At 40.4% G+C, this 20,309-nt stretch overlaps 1 protein-coding gene across 2 annotated transcripts; it reads right to left on the bottom strand.

Moving 5' to 3' along the window:
* Window positions 1-1,341: 1,341 nt before the first annotated feature.
* On the bottom strand, window positions 1,342-18,870 carry crispld2 (cysteine-rich secretory protein LCCL domain containing 2). 2 transcript variants are annotated; one of them, XM_085168763.1, is made up of 15 exons: window positions 18,096-18,870; window positions 15,544-15,891; window positions 12,120-12,238; window positions 10,072-10,204; window positions 8,733-8,848; window positions 8,235-8,335; window positions 7,970-8,152; window positions 7,826-7,886; window positions 7,645-7,711; window positions 7,163-7,293; window positions 6,996-7,039; window positions 6,803-6,875; window positions 6,061-6,136; window positions 4,813-4,943; window positions 1,342-2,815 (listed from the first exon to the last, which is right to left on the bottom strand). In XM_085168763.1, exons 2-15 carry the CDS (start codon window positions 15,811-15,813, stop codon window positions 2,764-2,766), a joined length of 1,557 nt encoding a protein of 518 aa, XP_085024889.1. In that variant the 5' UTR covers window positions 15,814-15,891; window positions 18,096-18,870; the 3' UTR covers window positions 1,342-2,763. The 2 variants fall into 2 exon arrangements, with proteins under 2 accessions (XP_085024889.1, XP_085024880.1); XM_085168754.1 differs by having other exon boundaries at window positions 15,544-15,932.
* Window positions 18,871-20,309: the final 1,439 nt, after the last annotated feature.

Below are 20,309 nucleotides of genomic sequence, written 5' to 3' on the forward strand. Positions count from 1 at the left end.
CTTCCTTCCACAGTCCAAAGACATGCAGTTAGTGGGTTAGGTTAACTGGTGACTTTAAATGCCCCTAGCTGTGAAAGGTGGTCTGTGTCTTTGTCTTGACCCTGTGACAGATTGGCGACCTATCCAGGGTGTACCCCACTTCTTGTCTTATGGAAGACTCAAGTTTTAAACTGGAGCTTAAAATGATGATACTGATACTGATAAAGTTTATTAGAGTCGGTTAGTTACAAAATCACAACACAAGAGAAGATGCCAGTAGAGGCAGAAAGTAATGTGCACTGTTTGTACATCTGTACGAGGAAAAGAGAGTGTATTTGTGAGTTTTAACCCTTCAGGGGTCTTAATGTCTGCAGCAACAAACAAGAGATTCTTCTGCTTTTACCCTAGGAGTCCTTTGTGATGCAACAAAACAGCCTGTTTGCAAAGCACTTCTTGAGCACAAGAAAGCATAAAGTTGGTCTGAAACCAGGAATCTTTTTCCCTTAGCAGACAGGGGATTTACTGGGTGAGTACAAATTATCTCCATTGACAATGGGAGTAAAACAGTCATCACTCAAGCCAGTTGCAGCTGTTTATCAGTAGGATAGTCAGGGTCCTGTCCAACGAGGGCTTAACTGAAACTAAACATCTGCCTCTCATATAACCCCTGGGGTTATGAGGAGTTATTATTGCTTATAAGATTGTTTTTCCCTCTTTCTCCATTCAGCCACCTTTACCCCAATCATAAATAACACATGACCTTTGGCCTTGATTTTTAAATTGGAATTACAGGATGATGATATTATAGTCATGCAGACAGACTTCTTTCTTTCTTTCTTCTTTCCTGTATTATTAAGACCCTATTGGCAGATTATGTGTAAGTCCGTGAGAAGTGATCCCTGTTTGTGTTGCTCCACTCCGCCCATTGTGCTTGTGCCCACAAGAAGCAGAGCCAGGTTGTGAACATGGTCAGTTATATTCTTCCAAAGATAATGGACAAATCCTGGGTGGCCTGGATCTAAATTTCATTCATAATTCATGTCACACAGATTTTAGTCCAACATTGAGGCCAAAGTACATTTAATACAGTTACAAGATCTTATTAAAATACATTTTTTTGCAATCTGCACGGGCATTGGTTTCAACCACGTTACTGTGGACACCAGTTAAAGCCAGACTTGTAACATTTCATGGTCATGAAGTCAGGACCTTATGTAGCTAAGAGTAAGCAAAGGGTTGCTTTTCTGGATATGGATATTATCCTTTACTTAGTAAAGCGGCTCATTCTTCAAATATTATTGCTCACAAAGACACACAAAAATCACAAAATAGCACCCATGATGCGTAATGATTTCTGAAATATCATATTTGACAAGACTTTTTAATTTAAAAGAAAAAAAGAATTGTGTACATTGGGATTTGTAAGACACTCGATTTTCAAACTGTGCAAAAAGTATAGAAGGCACCCTAAACCTGTATAAACGCAATACATCCAAGACAATTGAAACAAATTCACACAATTACTTAATTTTAATCTTACTGTATAAAGATGATTCAAAAACAAAAATATTAGTATTTACAGATCCCACAACTTTACAAAACCTTTAGCGTTTTCAACAAAATTCCCACATAGAAAAGATCTAAATACTAAGCACAGCGATAGGACTGAGGTAGGATAAAGAGACAGGAAGTTGGAAAAGAAGAAAGCCAGCAGGTAGGTTAAACAGGCTAAATGGGATGAAGATGGGTACAGAGCAAAAATATTAATCAGACCTGACCAGACGCAACCGTGCTTTAATCCACTATGGTGAGAGATATTACACTTGTCTCCTGTGTGTTCTGCACAGTGTTAGTGTCAAACCTTCACAACGTGGTCCAGTCTCTAAACAAAAAGCACTCTTTGTACCTGAAACATGCAACACATTCAACGGTCTCACGTGGGAAGGGGGGGAGCATTTAGCATTTTCATGAAATATATTTATTAGAAAGAAAGAAAAGAAGAAAGCACTAAGCAGTTAATAAATATAAATTGGGATGTTACTACTTATTATTATAAGTGCACAAACTGTCTCACCTACATCAGCTCTCCATTAACCGAACACCTCCACATGGCAGGCACTGAAGCAACACTAGTCTTCTATTACTTCTCTCCAGCAGTGCCTGCTGCCTTTATACACATTCATTTTGCAGAATATTTGTATCTGCTTCAAAATATCTGGTCAAAAATACCCAGCAAAACATCTTTGCTCACACTAAACTTGGACTTCACTGCTAAGGATTAGAAAAGCAATGATGAAGAAGAAGGCTATATATTTTTTAAATGGCTAGAACTTAAACATGTTATTATTTCTTTGAAAACAAACAAAATATAATATATTCTGTACACAATGATTAAATACAGTGTGATCTGGATACATTCCTGTGTATGAAAAACAAATGACACTTGTAATAAGAACACCAATGTAAAAAAAATTGCTTTTTGTAACTCAAAACTTCCAGCACCAGCTGTTCAATGCATTTTTTATAATATATTTATAACAAAAAATTCTGTATTCACAGATTATGTAAGTCTAAGAAAAGATGAAGAAACACGAAGGACTATCAATGTGTTGGATGAGTGGATGAATTTTACTGTATGACTATTGTTTGTTAACTGAGTGGGGAAAGTTTCTGTCAGTCAGATGGGACAGACAAACAGCCATGGCATCAAAGCTATGGGCACTTTCTTCTCTTCGAGAGCAGCTGAGGTGACTCTGTTGGTCTTCAGATTACTGAACTTAAGTCTCACTGCCTCACAGCAAAGACTCGGAAGGATCCTCCCTCCATGTTGCTTCTGCTGCAAATGGACATGACAAAAAAGTGTTAATTTTATCACTACACCATGAAAAAGCATGTTCTTTCAAAATTCCGAGAAGCAGATTTCAGAAGCCTGATCAAAGGTGAAGGAGCAAATGTGGAATAATCTTGCTTTCTTGTGAGTTTGTGTGCTCCTTTAAGTCGAATGAGACCCCTCCAGTTCCTCAACCAATCAGAGCCATCAAAAGCACACAGTCATGGTGCACATGATACATTTAAGGGGAAAAGGACACATTTGCTGAATCACTCATTGTATTTATATTTCTGTGACTGAATCTTCCAATTACCTCATGTGTTGAACTAGACGGCTGTAATTTGTTCATTAGCGGAAATATCTCAAAGTCTTGCCATGCTAGATAATCATGATAGGTCAGTGCAACTGGTATCTAATCACAGATAATTGTCCATATAGGAAAGCACTCTAAGTGGCTGACAGCATTTCCAACCTCGAGTAATTGGATAGGATGTGATTACTTCCCCAGCAATCCAAACTGCCCACCCTGCCATGATGTTGGCACATGGCACAGACTCTCTCTCAGCCATCTACTGACCTCCTATCCGAATGCCCCGAGTGAAACCTTCACAGCTCTGCATTAGATTTCAGAGAATAAGTCTTGGCATGCTTTTGACCATTCAGCACTTTGCACACTCAATTGAAATGCCTGAGTAAAGTAAGAAAAGGTCCCATGTGTGGGCCGTCCACACACCAAACCACACCATTACTCTTACAACCCCATATGCCACTAGAACTGGCCACAAGGGCTTCTTTGCCTGAGCTTAGTCCACTGGAGCTGGCCACAGATGTGAGACTGATTTGAGAAGCATGGTGTGCATGCAGGGAACCCACTACTTGCAGTATTACAGTGCACATAAATCAAGATAGGGTATAGTGAATAGAAGCACCTTTCTCTGGCATATTTTATAGTCTCTTTTACAGCTCCAAGGTGTAATGGTTAACACATTCACCTTAAACACGACAGATTCCCAGTTTGAGACTGGGAGGAGACACAAACCCAGTCTCATGGGGTCACGAGCTAATGTAATCTCAGGTCTGGTCCTAAACCTGGATAAATGGAAGAGATGTATCAGGAAAAGTATCCGGTGTAAAATTTGGGGCCAAACCAGACATGTGGACAAATCCAATGTGGTGCCCCCATTCGAAATAAGGGAGCAGCTAAAAGTGCCTTGTTCTATTTCAGACTCTCTTGGACAGTTTACTTGTCTAAATTTCAGCAAGCTTCTGGTTTTTATTTCAGTTGCATTTGACGTTTTGGTGACTACACTTTATACAAAATTTGATATAAAACTCCACCTTCGATTAACTTTCATTTGATTTTTATTAAATTAACTCCTCCTAAAAGAGACACTAAGAAACTCATCTCTGTACAGCTTACAGTTTAGGGAATTCTCATAAGGGACATTTCTCCAGACATTAGAAGATGATCTTTTGCTCTTTGGCTGCTGTTTTCCCTTGTCAGGGTAACAAGACTAGCTTTCAGGACTGAAAGTCAGGATATTATCTCCCTGCATAGCCAGTAGTTTCCAGTTGGGGAAATGTTTAGGCTTAAAATGTCCCTTTTTGATAAAGCATATAGTTTGAGATGGAACAGGTGTCTCTGAACCCTCCCTTGAGTTACTGATGCTGCTGGGGCTTCCCTTGATCCACTGACCTTTTCTTCTTTACTCATGTGTTTTCCCTCTCTATGTGTTTACACACCATTGCTATATTTCGTTTAATAACTAAACTCTGCCTCTCTCTCCCACAGTGTGCCTTTTTGCTATTCCAACGTACCCCCTGACCTCCAACTAGTGGTGGCAGATGGCTGCCCCTAACAGAGCCTGGATCTGCCGAAGCGTTCTCCCTGTTAAAAAGGAGTTTTTACTCCTCGCTGTTGGCAATTGCTTGTTTAAAGGGCTACATTTTAAACATAGTTGTCTGGAATAATAGTAATCTCTAAAATCCCTGTGGAGCAGTACCTTTCAGATTGGATGCCATTTTTCAGAATTCCTGTGTAGCTCTTTCTCTTGTCCAGAGGCAAAACATCAACAAAACCGCCATTGGGTTTGATTACGCCTGCATGGATGGCCGCTTTGCAAATGCTGGAGTTCTGTGAAGAGAAGATATGGTGAACCTGAGAGAGGATTTAAAAAGATGGAAAACCACTTTTTCACTGTGCAAACATTACTTCAGTTTAATAATTGTTTAATACAGCATAAAATATATTTTACAGAAAGACGTCAGCAACCACACTTACACACACACACACACAGACTCAAGGAGTAGAGTCAGAAGTATGGCTTCTGCAAAACAGACCATGAGCTCTTATCAACAGTTTGGAGTACAATCAATCATTTCTACTCCAAACATAGATCAGACTGTCCATACACCCTACCAGAGATTGTAACCAGACAGTTTATGCCTCATGTTTAACTAACATTCAGCTTATACACCACTGTGGAAACAGATGTGGGTGCCTCAGATTGCAAAGCATTCCTGGGTGCTGGACATTTGTTATGAGTCAGTGTGCTTGTTTCAGGACCTCAGAGGACCTGTGATCTGGTTAAGAGTCAGTTTCATCAGTGGGTAAGCTTTTTAAACCCAGCATTGACCTCATGTGAATTCACAGATTAGCAGCTCTAAAATAAACTTTGAAAGTAACATAAAAGCTTTTACATTTTACATCTGATATGTTTAGTCTGAAGGGCACTTTACAGTGTCCTCTCCACTGTAAACACCTTTTTAAGTCACTTCAGAGGGATATTCTAAACCAGTCTTCCTAAGAGTATTTCTTTCTGTGTCTTCTTCAGTGAAAAAGAGGCACTTAGTTTGAGATAATGCTTGAGTGGTAAAGCCCTACAGAGTCAAACACATTCCAAAAGTCTGCGGTTTGTCTTATCATTACTCCAATTCTCCATGATCCTATGATTCACCTGTTGTTCATGGCCATGCAACATACTCACGCAGACATAATCATTCAGACATCTCCCCGTTTTTGCTGAGGAGGCCAAGAAGTTATAATAAACAATCAGCTAATTATTATTATTTTTTATTCCTACCATCCTAGCATTACTGGAATAAAACATACACTTTAAAAGCACATAAAAGTACACACCAGCAGGTAGGTCGTGTATTAGTTGCACAAACTGAAACACATAAATTTACTTGATTGTGGTTTATTACCCCATTAATTCAGAGGATACAGATTGGAAGCTAGTGTTACTTACATCTGTGTAAATCTTGTTTCCAATAACAGGCGACCAGTATGAGGGCTGAGCCTTGCAGTTCTCTGGACAGAAGACTCTGAGAAACAAATTGCACTTGAGTATAAATCTGACAGACAAGAGTCATAGAAAGATGTTTTGCTATGGGGGGGTTTCTTCAATAAGTGGTAATATTTTAGCACTTTCATTTAGCATTCCTGTATTCTCAGTTAACAGATGTAGTTGGCAAAAAGACAAACATTTACATTTTATTTTCAACTGCATTATATTAAATTCAAAACTATTTATTTGCTATGCATACAATGCTGTGCAAAAGTCTTGGGCCACCCCTCCCACCCTTCTTCATATTTCGCTTCCAAGGAGCCAGACTTGTTTGTTCTTGTTCTTGGTTTTCTTTGGGCTGTTTTATCGTATTTTCAGTCATGTCCTTTTACCTGACAATCTTCAAGGGGATATATTTATTGTTTGTTAAACTATTAATGTATGCTGAAGAATGAAGGTGCTCGTACCAAATTTTGATTTTGCAGCTCATCAGAAAAAAAAAAGTTTCAAGAAACTATTTCCCATTTTCCTAGCAATATATAAAGAAATGTGGGGTGTCTCAGAACCTTTGTACAGTAATGTAAATAACTAATACAAACACCAAGTGTCCATTTACTTTAATTTACTTTTTATCTGAGAGGACAAACATTAAATATGTCATCTACTGTTTTTGAGTAATCAAATGTTGGATGTGTGGTGAGACCTTGGACAGTGTGAGTTTGGTTCTTTGTAAGGGCAGATTTCAGCCACTGTGGTGTAACAATCAGCTGTCATTTCTGTCACAGAGAGAGAGAAAAGAAAATCACTTAAAACTCTAATATATATCTGAAAGTGGTGCAAATCAGCACACAATCGTGACTCAAAGCTCCTCCGAACAAAAGCAGTGCTTCACTTACCTTTCACTCTGGCCACTGTGAAGGCATTTCCAGCTTTATATTTACTGTAAAACACATCAAATTTAGAAACCTGTAAAGTCTTCCGAAACCAAATTATTTCACGGTGTTAATCACAGAAGCAGGCACATTTGTTTCCTATATGTTCCCTTCAGAGTACATATATCTACCTGAAAGACTCAATGCCATTCTTTGTAGATCTGACAAAGAATGGTAACTTATCCATTCTGGAGATATCGATTAGTCCTCCGTTGTTGTCAATAACACCATGATGGATAGCAGCTTGGCAAATACTTGATTGCTGAAACAATGAAAAACAAACGCTGGGTGAAAATCCTGTAAAAATAGCAAAGCAAAGCTCTTAATTACAAATCAAATACCAAATCAAAACAGTTCCATAATGCAAGAAAAGAATTTAAAAAAATGTGAAAACAACATTCATTAAATTAGGATAAATGATAAAACAGGAATTTTAGGAAAAACCTAATAGTTGGATGTCCTGAAGCCTATTTTACATACAGGATACATATGAGATATTATTTAGTGCCTTATATGTTGTCGTCCAGTGCGAAACCAGACTAAACCACATTTACAGTCCCATTATAAACTGCTGCATGATGCAGTAAGTTTGTTTCATACAAGACAGACTCACCACATCATAAGTGACAGTTCCCCAAACTTTTCCTTTCTTTTGCACACAGTTAGCAGGACAGTTGAATCTGCATAGTCAGAAAACAAGTTGGCCACCACAGTGAGTGGATAATGCAAAGTGTGTCATCTTATTTGCAAATCTTAAACTAATTTTATATGAAAACAGACTGAAATAACCTCACCTGCTGCAGGTTGAGCCACGGCACTTATCTCGCAGTCTTGTCTCACACTTAATATTGTGAGCTGCAAGGGGAAAAAACATATGAAAAAGTGTAAAATATTAAAATTCATGATGATTTTGATAGGTATACAGTTGTTATAGCTACCAAGAAAAGTGCTGCTGGGAGTTTTTGAAGGCATTGTCCTGGGATTAGTGTTCTTGGGACTAGAGGGTCTGGACACAGGTTTCTTTGGAGCAATAGTTTTAGGTCTGGCAGTGGTACGAGGTGGCAGTGGGACCTGAGGCTTCTCCACCTCATTCATGTCTTCAATCTCTGGCTGCTGAGAGTCTGTAAAAGGACAGATAGGGTTCAGCTTGGTAACCAGTTTAATGTTAAAATGACTGAGTGAAAATCGTGTGGGTTCGCTCACCTTTGTAGCAAAGGTTATTTCTGCATCCTCCTCCATAGCTTGGAGGGCACTGGGAACAAGGTTGGCCATGCTGGTATGGGGCCTCTCCAATCCAGTTGCCCCTGCAGAAATTTTGAACAATGGGCGTCTTGAGTAAGGTGGAAATTAACCATGAGTCAACGTCACTGGGTTCGTGACCTTGTAGCAAAAACACTCCTCTTTGTCTCTAAGGCAATTACATCGTATAGGCTGTCTGGAAAGCAAACTCCTACTCTGCTCTTATTTTCTTTCCCCGTACTTCATAATTACTATTTTTACTCTGACTTCTGGAGGAATTTTAATGGCAACAATATGTCATATGAATGTTTTGGACAGCTAGTGTTTCTTATCTACAGTACAACTATATTAACAACTCAAAATGCAGCTTTTGTGAGCCCTGTAAGGAGAAGGTATGTAAACAAGAGCCTGGAGACCAGAGGTGTTAACGATCAGTACAGCATGGAGGAATACTGATCTTACTTTGGGGAATAGTTGCACACAAGGTAAACCGAATTCTCCCATATTTCTCCCCACACGTTCATCCTTGGGCACACGTGCACAGCGCAGCCCACTCGGTTAGTAGTTGCCCACACCAGCTGTAAAAGGGGAGGGGAAAGTAAATGGCAAACATTAGCACGTACAATTTCCGGAAGGACACACAGAAAAGTAAACAGTTGATCTTGTAACCTAGATTTGTTGCCTCTCTTTCCTCACAACCGATAGGTCCACCATCATTCCAGAGGAAGCGCCTATTTAGGCAGTTATAACTAATGAGGCCTTTGGGATTTCCAAGACTGCCTGTTCTGTTATTCTTCTTCAGTCACGTGGTCATCACGTGAACCCAGTTTGCCCTCTGTGACACAACCAGGAGTATTTTCATCATCCAGTTAGAAGGAGGAAATGTCAGTTTTTAATATCTTAACTTGGAAAGAAATTCTCCAAGCCCCAGAACTGTCCACAGTAAAATAACGCAGCTCACGAAACGGAAAGCTCCTGCAGTGGTGTTGCAGATGAATGATGTGCCATTTGACAGGGAATACAAGACATCATATTCGAAAGCGTCTCCAAGCTTTCCTCCCAAACGTGCACTCTCCCCCTTCAGGAATGTTCAGTGGAAGCAGTGAGTCAGCTGGTGAGTGCTGGTAATCCAGGACAGTGCGATTAAAATGTGGTTTGACTGCCTGGACTGCACGTGTATCAGCACTTACAGAGAAAAGGTGGTGATGCTCAGACTTGGCATTGCCCACTCTGCAGCATCTTCAAAAGAATCCAGGTCAAATGGTGTGGCATGTCTGGTGGGATGAAAATGACTACCAGATGGCAGCGATCAGGTTTCAGGGAGGAGTCTAAATGTTTCTGTAAACTCATCCCAGCATCCACAAAGTAATGTCTGGGGAAGGATGAGGCAGGCTCATTCATTCCTGTTTCTTTTGAGTGTCTTTCTTTCTTTTCTTTTTTTTTAAAAAAAAACAAACTTTTTTCTGTCCCTTCTCTTGAATTATTTGCATCAAGTTATCAAACTTTGCAGGTTCTTGTAGTAATTGATCAAGTTAAGAGCAGGTTTATAAGTTACTGCTCAGGGATTTCTTAAAAGAGCAGTCCACCAGCTTAAATTTAAACTGTCAGACTGCCAATGCAGCAGATGGTGCAGTGGAAATTTCATGTATTCTTTTTACTTGTCCAAATATGGTGCCTACATTACCCACATTCTGACTTGACCACCAACACTTAAGTCAGAGATTCAGTTGTGTTATGCTATGCAGAGTTAATTGTGGGCTTCAAACAAAGATGACAAACTTTTTTCTTGTATTTGTCTCACCTGGGTGTAATGAGTGCACATTGGCCCAGAGCAACGTTCTGGACACCAGGGATTGCACTCATGAGGGTAGGGGTAGGTGTAGTCCTTCACTTCATCGTACCAGGATTGGACGTGGGAGGCAGGTGAACGGTATCTGTAGGATACACACACACACACACACACACACACACACACACAAACAGACAGTAGGCTCAGTCACAGGGTACCAGGGGCAAAAGGGAAACATCTGGGGTATCTGCCAGGTGCTTTGGCTAGACTTGAGAAACTACATGAACCTGCCTTGCTCTACCCACCGCCCTCCCTTTTGTCCTCAAATGATGAGTCTGAATATAACCTGGCACACGGAACAGCAGTCTGTTCCTTCCGTAACAGAGGGAATCAAATCAAGCTAAAAGACAACAACACAAAGAATTAGAGCAAAGCTAAACACAGCTTCCCAGTTTAACAAATCAATTCTAGCTCCTATTATAAACATCTCTTTTTACGGTGTTGAAATGTGCAGAGCTTATAAATGGAGAGCAGAGGGGGAATGAAAAAAATGACTCCGCATCAGGGTTTTTTGGCACAGGAAGAAAAGAAGGGAGTAGAAAGGGGGAATGGGTTTGTGAGAATGAGGGCAGATTCCTGGAAGGGCACCTGCTGCGATAGCCATACACTATTAAACACAGAGGCCTACTGTCGGATGTCCACTTGGACACACACACACAACCTCATTCATATCAGACTCCATATGAACAAGGACTAGCAATACCTATGGTTCATGCACTGACACTCTTGTTATAGTTTAAGTAGCTCAAGTACAACACTCATCACTTTTGCTTAGAGTTGATGATAATCTCTTATAAGGAAGTTTAGGAGTCACTTGGTACAAAAGAGCTGCAAGAAAACTGCCACTCAGTTAAAGTTCAGATTTGTAGCCTTCAGAAAAATGATTGCGAATCTTCTTAAAGGAGCATTGGAAATAAAGTTGCTCTTAATCCATATAGTAGCTGCTAAGATTTTTTATTCTGGGCTAAAAATGGAGGACTGACTGACTAACAATTCCACCGTGCTAGTCCTAGAGCATGTTTAAAGCTCCTGTTGATCAAGCAGCCACCTTAAAGGGCTGAGACCCAACTTTAGCTATTAAATTTGAATTCTTACAAACTCATACAAACCCTTTTTGGTTTAACTTAAAACGAAAACTGCACAGTTGAGAGGAGGAGTGGGATTATAACTCACTTGGATTTTGCCAAGACTTAATATTAGGGGGCATGGCCATGTTGATTAACAGCCTCCACTGATTAAAGTCTTTTATCTGTATTTCGCTTAATACAAATTACCCAGCAAACATGGCTGAAAACCAGGTGTTATCCCCTTCATCAAAACTGGTCGCAATAAGGTGAATGAACCCATGTAGAACACAAGCCTCCTCACGCTCTTACAAAGTGAGAAATAAAGTTTTGACTGTTGCAAAGAAGGAATTCATTGCTTTGTTTTGTTTTTTGAACAGCAAGGTAATGTGGTCAGTACATGGTTGTCAACAGATGGCTAGCATCACTAAAAAAATGTTTTTTAGCCATTTACAGTTTTCCATCCATCCATCCATTCGCTTCCGCTTATCCGTTTCAGGGTTGCGGGGGGCGCTGGAGCCTATCCCAGCTGTCATAGGGCGAGAGGCGGGGTACACCCTGGACAGGTCGCCAGTCTGTCGCAGGGCCCATTTACAGTTTTTTACATCTAAATTCCAGTTTATTTGTTGTGTAGTGAACTTACCTTATTTTGTTTAATATATACATTATATACACATTTAGATGAACTTTCTCTTGCTGGAAATTCTAACAAGGACGTCCACACATCTCAAATGGACATAAAAAAAAACGTCCATGACATCAGTTAGATGGTTATTCATCATCAAAGGTGATCGCATTCCTACAAATGTCTAACAAATAATCTACAAAGTACAGAAGAGGATAAGATCCAATGATTTTTTTCTCAGATTTTGAAAAAAAAGTCATTATCCAAAATAAAGCAATAAAATATTCATATTTAATAAGAATGGGTCTCACCTGCCCCAGTGAACTGCCAGGTTTTGTCCAATAGACATGAGCAGGTCCTGAGGTCCATGGTCCCACTGACACTCCTCTGCCCACTGAGTGGCAGATCGCTCCAACTCATCATCCCAAATCTGCACGCATATAAAAAACAATCATTCATCACCTGCTGTATCAAGTGCAATCCACACTATGCTTTCCTTCCCTCAACCTGCTCTTCTGCTCTTGCACTTCCTTCTCTCCCATTAAGCTGAAACTAAGCCGCACACAAGTACAACATTATCCTTAGATGGTGACATTTGAGCGGAGCTCCTGGGGCCTGGCCTTGGTCCACTACAAATCTCCAGCAATCAAAGCTGAATTATCCACGTTTCCTCAGTGGGATTTATTATAGCAGTGGACAAGAGGGTGGAAAACAGAGAAGATACCTGACTCCCACTTTGGAGGGGGCACTGTGAAGTGACTGAACACTCCATACATCATGGCCCTTCAGTAAATTTCCAGCCTTTTGGTGGTCACTAAAACATGCACACACAGACAGCACTGTAACTCCAAACACCCTTACACTAACACAAACACATCCACTGCCTGTTCACTGGAATTTGAGAGAGCAAAGACAGTCTGCAGACATTTTCCTCCACAGTGTAACCACACTCCAGAGACACACAGGCCACCACTGCTTCTCTCAACTTTATGGTGCACGTGGTTTTCAATAAGCTTATGTGTGTCTCCACAATAATCCCTCTCCTACTTTATGTATTAATGTGCCATGCGGTCCCTTAATTTTCCCGTTTTCCTTCCTCTTTTAACCAAGCCGCATGTGCTGAGCTGTTTGCAGGTAGGACAGAGTCAGCATTATTATCCTCCCCATAAAAGCGTGGCACAGCAGGCTGGCAGTAGTTCAACATCTTGACTACATGTTTCCGTTTCCAGCAGAGAGAAAAGATTGTTTTTATTACGGCAACACCACTTTTTGTACGTCAACTAAAACCCTGATTACCAACCTCATTGGTGCTGCTGACAGATGAAAATTACCTGAGAAGCTGCTCTGTTTATATATCATTATATATATATTAGGGGTGCAACGATACTCGTATCGATATCGAACCGTTCGATACAGTGCTTTCGGTTCGGTACGCATATGTATCGAACGATACAACATTTTTAATTTATTTTATCAACTTTCCTTCTGATGATGCTGTCTGTGTTGAGCGCTCAGTGGATCTGCGCTCGACAGTGCAGCCTAGGCGGAGTAGTCGAACACAGATTCACTGAGCGCAGGGCAAGCTAGCGAGACAGAAGCTAGGCTAGTTGCAACATGGCAAATTGAACCTCCCCCACCCTCATTCAGATCTGGCGTTTGGAACTATTTTGGTTTTCATGTGATGTATGACCCTGAAGGTAAGCCTGTCATGGACAAAAGTAAAACAGTATGTTGGATGTGCCAGCAATGCTCAATTGGTGGGAACTAGTGTGTTAGCGCAGTTAGCTCGTTAATGTGTTGACGTCTTCCAGCCCCACTCATGAGGTGATCCGCGGTAGCTCGTTAACGGAGATTTGCCGTGTTGTGACGTTAATGTCATTTCAGATTTACGCTGACAGCACTAGTGGGAACACAACCAATATGACTGCACATTTACTCCGACATCATCCTAGTGCAAAGACAAGTGGAAGCAGAGAAAAACAACAAGCAGCATGCTACAAACTTTACCCGAGTCATTTAGACAGCCGTTAGCACACGATTCTCCTTATGGGGACCTGATATGTTTAATATGCTGCTGAGAATATAGCCCAGAAGAAGCGTATAGTATAGCTTTTATTTTGGAAAGAGACATTTCTCCATAATAAACTCTCTTTTCCAAAGATGAGTGATTCCTCAATCAGATACAGGGCTCGCAAAATCGCTAGCCCGACGGGGCTTTTTTCCAGTCGGGCTACCAAAATCTATCTCTGCCCTGCCCGTCGGCCTATCCTAGGAAGGAAAAATATATGTCAATGCTTTTGCATTCTTTTGGAAATGTAGCTGGGTAATTATGTCATTGGCATCGGCCACTGTCAATATGTGACATACTGAAATCGCGTTTGAATTTGCGCTTGTTTTTTGCTTTCACTTTGCAATCGCGTGAACTGTGTATAGAGAGCGACAGTACTGATTGGTGAGTGATGATAATTTGCGCACCAATTCCTCTGACACCGTCTTATCAATCGTTAGCTTACTATGCAAACATGACAAGTGAAATCTCCCGCAGCTTAAACATGTGAGAGGTTGATCGCGCAGAGAATCGCTGAGCGTTATGTTAGTGCGTGTGTAAAAGCAGCAGGATATATATTTTAGTTCTGCTGAGCCAAATAAGACAGGTCAGCGTGAAGAAGTGACAGCCAAAGAAAAGCTTACCACAAAACGGAAAGGTTATGACAAATCAGACTATAAGGAAAAAAGAAAGTGCAGCTTTATGGTTTCATGGACAAAAGAATTTCTGTGGCTGCAATATGACGAGCTAAATAACCTGGGCTGCACATAAGTGGTCCGCAGGTGCGCATTCGCTGTCAAAATAAAAACCCGCACAAGATAAGAAGTTGCAACGCGTGTTTGCGTACATAAGATTTTCAGGAGGACAGACATTTGTTTAGAACTCTTAAAGATGTCGAAGAAGCTCCTTTAAGCAGTTACTGTGATGTTCCTCCACCTCCAAAGAAATGTCAGAAGGAGTCCGAACCACAAAAGAAGCGCGTATTCTCTGAAAAGTGGTTGCAGGAGGTGAGCTGGCTTCAAACAAATGATGAACGCACAGAGATGTGGTGCAGAATGTGCCGTGAAAATTTAATAAATGACAAATTAATAAAAAGGCATGAACATTTTTTTTGTATCGAAAAAATATCGAACCGTGACACCAAAGTATCGAACCGAACCGAACCGTGAATTTTGTGTATCGTTGCACCCCTAATATATATATATATATATATATATATATATATATATATATATATATATATAATCCTGTGTTCATATCATTTGAGTATATATATCATATATATGATGATACATGGTAAAAGATCTGCTTCTCTTACTTACTAATGCTCTTTGTGATGTCACTTAGAGGAGATATTCCTTATATCGTGATCTCAGGCACAACCTGACTGCGAGCACAGAAGCCCCGCCCACCTACTGTTCAACTCTTGTGTTTGCAAGGTAAAGCCAAACACATGAAGGTTGGCATAAAGAGAAGCTTGTTTCACACAGTGATTAAACTGATGAGCTGAAGAAGGTTCAATATAAGGTAAATAAATGTAAGACTGAACTGTGAATTCTGCAAAGCCACTCAAGTAAAGCAAATAAAAAAATCAAGTGCAAGAAATAAGTATAACAGTTTTTTTCCAGGGTAAAGTAAAATGTTAGCTTTATCTGCATGATAATACTGAAATAGGTCAATAATCTTACCATGTATTCCATGTTTGAAGCGGTGGGGTAAACCCCACCCCTCAGCTTGTTGTGCAGCTGCAGGATCTCCTCACGGTCTGACCAGAGGATGGCTCGGCGGGTCCTGTTACCAGCTGTGTTGCTGGTGCCTTTCTGCTCTGCTTCCTCCTCATAGCGGCTCAGTAGCTTCCTGAGCTCGCTGGAGTCTGGCAGGAAAAGGGAAGCCGAGTCTCTGATGCACAACAGCACGAGGACGAGGACAAGGGGCCAGGTCACTGTAGCGCAGGTCATCCTGACACTTGAGCTGCGTATTTTATACTTTATGACTAGACAGCAGCTTGTGGCTCCTTTCACAGTTCCAGATAAAATCTGCAGGGTGGAAATGACGATTCAATGATGGTTTCCTTCCTCTGTGATTCAAGAAAATTAGCAGATTACAAAATATGGGCACACACACTTCCCAAACTTAACTAATATAGGAGGCACTTCTACTAAAGTTGCAAAATAAATGCACACACCTAGAAATGACTGCACAGCAAGACTCTTCTTTAATATCTGTCTCTCTTTCAGGTTGTTTTTAGTTGATAACTCTTCAATATTCCCTTTGTATTGCTATGTGTTATAACTCCTACTGATGAAGAGGTGGTGATGGGGAGGAGCAGTAAAATAAAATTTACTAACTCAAAGGTGGACTTTTTTTTCTCTGCAGTTCTGCTTTGTGTAAGTTCGGCTTTTGGCCATCTTATGACTGTTTTACTATTTGGGCCAATAGACTCTGATGCAATCCAAAATAACTGCCCTGCAATAACAACATTTCTTTGAGAAGCTTCCGAATGCTTTATTTAGGCCAAAGTATAAAAGAAATAATTCAATGTTCATTTTTGAGGCTATGAAGGTGTTTTTGTTTATTTGCAGTGTCATAAAATATACTGTAAGGTGTATGAAACAGATATTGGCCACAGAGTTCAATCAACCACTCTCATATAGCATGAACAAAATTATCATAAACTCCCATTAGATTTATCTGATAAATTGCTGATTCTTTGGGGCATTTTGTTTCCTTTTCAGACACTGTGATGTGTACATGATCAGCTTGTAACATATTGTGACATTAAATGCTTAAATTATCATTTTAATGGCCTCAGTCTTAATGTACGAGGATCTGTCTTATTCATAACAACCTCAATTATTTGACCATAAACATTGATATGACATAAAGTGTCCCTAATAAATTAGTTTTATATTCATGACTAAAAGTGTATGAAACAGTCTGTGTACATAACCCACCTGGACCTAGTGCACCTTAATTATATACAACATCCATCCTGTATCACTCCAGTTATTTTAGCCAAGCCAAGCAGCACAGTGAGATCTGCTGAGGGGGACCTGAGTTAAAGCTGACCACTTCTCACTCAGCTCTCATTAGGCAAAACACTGCATTCCTCACACATATTAGGAAGGTTCATAATATTGTGTAACTGACTCTTTACCTGACCTCGCTCTGAAAGGCAACAAGGTAGAGGCAAGACGTCCAAAACTAAAGCTAAACCAAATATCCCTAAGTCATAAACTTCTAGAAAGAGAGAAGAGCAGTCAGTCAGGGTGATCAGAGAAGAAAGGAAAAATAAACCAGCTTGCACTGGTTGCTCTTATCCTTGAATCTCTTCACCTCTTTCCCTTTGGCTGGAGATGCAGCCTGAGGTCTGGCATCGGCTCTGTGTCAACATGCTGTGCCAGCTCAGGGAACTGTGAGCCAACAGGCAGCCCAGCCGCCACACCCTTCTTCTTTCCCTGTGCCCCGTCTTCACACTGAACCTCTACCAGCTTCTCTGTCTGGGCCCTTCTCAAGGCTCTCATGAATTCGATACCAGAGTGACAGACAGAGGAGAAAACCTGAACGCACGTACGTATCGACATCTCGTCTATGTAAACTTGACTCCTTTTTCAACTTCTGGAGCTCCTATCTGATCCAAAGACGGACTGACCTCATCTCCAGCTCACCACGAGGCTGAATGTAAACAAAAACACATGCCATAATGTAGATTCTATCATTTATATAACTTTTTGCAGTTACTTGAAATTTTTGTAATTTGCAATTACTTTTTTAAATTTCATTTTATTGTTTTGGGGGTTTGGGCTTTTTTTCTTCTTCTTCTTCTTCTTCAGAAACCTTAAAGGTCATCATTAAGTAAGTTATTTCTTCTGTTATATTCTGGTCCCAGAACTCTAAAATATAGGCTTCTATAAATGATATATAATCTTTTGATCATATCGATAACCTCCAAATACACTTAAAAAGCTTTGCTCATAAGGTTACTTCCTGCACATAGGGTTTCCATCATGCTACGGCACTTTCCGGGCTGCAGACACTGAAGACCGGTGTCTTGCTAACATCAGAGTTACAATGTGTCAGAAGTTTATATCGCGATGTGAGTGCATGAATAAATCTGCAGCAAATCTCACCAGGTGGTCAGTTCTGCCTTTCCTGCTGTTCCAGAGAATGTGCATTTTAAAATACGGGTTGTTTCGGAGAAAGAAAGAAAGAAAGAAAGAAAGAAAGAAAGCGTGCTCACCTCTCTGTTTCTTTGTTAGTATCCAGTAGATTGAGTATTTTCGGTGCAGCTTCCTCTGAGCGCCGGAAAGCTGTTAATTCTCTTATGAGAGGAGCAGGCTGCTGCTATTGGTGGTGTTCCCGAGGAACATAGAGACTGTGTAAGTCCTGAGCAACTCTGAGAGCCTTATATAGAGAAGGAGACCCCTTAGGACCAGAGGAAAAAATTAGTGTCTCTCCCCACTCGCCAGCTTCCCTTTAAGCAGACTATGTTCTTGGCACACAGAGCGCACAGTGCGCAGACTAATGTCAGGAGGACATTTACAAATATTGTAAATCAGCGGTCTGTCAAAACAGCCAGCAGCAGGCGGTGGGATTATAATGAGTCATTTACGTTTGGCTTAGATAAGAAAAAACGCTTCAGAGGAAACAAGCACATAAGTGGACCATCAGCAGTTATAACAAACATGACGAAATTGAAAGGAAAAACGTTTTATGCCTACGCCAATTCCAGGGTCATTATTATATCTCGAGACCACACACGAGGATCGATAAGTTGTAATTATTGGATTTGTGGTGGTTGATAAATAATTTGCCGATGCTTTCTGGATTAGTTCATCCACCACTGTCCATTGGCTGGAAGTATTTTCTGTTCGGTCATAATTTGCATATAAATGCCGGTAATTCACTGTTATTAAAAGACAAAACAAATAGTGCTGCTACCATTTTAAAAGAGCCATCAGGTCATTGTGAGGATAATTTATCTCATGACTTACAGCTCTGCGCAAAAGTCTTGAGCGTGAATCGGTGAAGCGATTTGCTGAAAAACGTGTAAACAACCATGGAAATAAAGTATATAAGACGCATGTGCGTTTCGTAAATGCTTGAATGTCAATCTTTGGTGTGGCCACCTTTCGGCACAGCCTGGACGCTCTCAGGCAAGCTTTCTTGTCATTTCTTTAAGTAGTCTTCAGGAATAGTTCTCCAGGCTTCTTGAAGGAGACTCAAAGTTTTTCTTGGATTCTTTTTCTTGGCTGCCTTCTGTTCTTTGTCAAGATGATCCTACACTACTTCAGTAATGCTGAGGTCCAGGCTCTGGGGAGGCCAATCCATGGCTCAAAGTGATCCATGTGTGTTTTTCTATCTATCTATGTTTTTACTGCAGTGGCAGTGTTCTTGGGATCATTGCCATACTCAAAAATTAAACCACTGTCAATCAGATACAATCCAGATGGCTTTACATGTTGAACAAAATCTTATGTTACTTTTCTGTGTTTATAATTACATCAGTTTTGACAAGATCCCGAGCAATATTGGCAAAAACAGAGCACCAAATCATGACAGAGCCAGATAAATCTTTAGACCCAACACTTCTTGTGTCCTCTACTTCTCTACTTGACAGTTTTCTCATTTTTTTCATGGCACAGAATGCCAAGGATATGCCAGATTTTCAGCTAACATGTATCTGGAAATCACTTTGTTGGTGAAAAAACACTATTTTAGGTCAAACTGTTTATAACTAACAATGGCTATCAAGTGCAAGTATGAATGCCATCCTACATCCTGACTTGCAATTACATGTGGGGACTCATAATTTAAAAATAAATTATTTACAACCCATTTAGGATCTGTAATTTCTTGTGATTGTAAAATCTGAATGGCATCGTCTTGGATTGTCAGTTTAACATGAACATGTAAAACCATCTCAGCCAGATCAGTTAGAGGCCTGAAGGCCAATTGTAGGAAACATATCAGCTTCATCTGAATTGCAGCCACATCAAAGGGTAGAGCTTTTAAAAAGGTTTTATCTGTAAAAAGCACTTCCTATAATTTGCGTCATTTGGATGAGAATGAAGAGGAAGGAAGGAGGCTTTGTGAGCTTGCATGAGAAAACACGAATTGTCTGCCCTGAAAAGCGGCTTCATGGAATGACGCTGCCATATCGCCTTACTGACCCTGCAGTGTTCTAGCTGTGTTGTGACCCAAATAGTTTAGATTTTTCCATCGTATACTTGATTTTTATTCTGAAATATCCCAGATACGTACAAGAGCGCGGCACTCAGAGGGCATGCCAGCAAACTAAATCCCCAGACAAATTCTCTTCCCACAGGGTCTCTGCCAGCACGGGCTCTGAACTTCTTATTATTATTGCTTTCTTTTGTTTTCTTAAATACATGTTTAACAGGAAGTCTGGCCATCATACCCTGCAGAGATGCTTTTAGTGATGCTCATGCTT

The sequence above is a fragment of the Neolamprologus multifasciatus genome, chromosome 1 (assembly GCF_963576455.1).
Source record: "Neolamprologus multifasciatus chromosome 1, fNeoMul1.2, whole genome shotgun sequence".
NCBI classification, from domain to species: domain Eukaryota; kingdom Metazoa; phylum Chordata; class Actinopteri; order Cichliformes; family Cichlidae; genus Neolamprologus; species Neolamprologus multifasciatus.

What these genes read in the sequence shown, in the direction of transcription:
- crispld2 (XM_085168763.1), bottom strand. Translation starts at nt 15,813, where the DNA reads ATGACCTGCGCTACAGTGACCTGGCCCCTTGTCCTCGTCCTCGTGCTG. An exon ending in TCCCAGCAGCACTTTTCTTG is followed by an intron (nt 7,887 to 7,969) that starts GTAGCTATAACA and finishes TTCCCCTTGCAG; the next exon opens with CTCACAATATTAAGTGTGAG. An exon ending in AATGGCATCCAATCTGAAAG is followed by an intron (nt 2,816 to 4,812) that starts GTACTGCTCCAC and finishes GTCCATTTGCAG; the next exon opens with CAGAAGCAACATGGAGGGAG.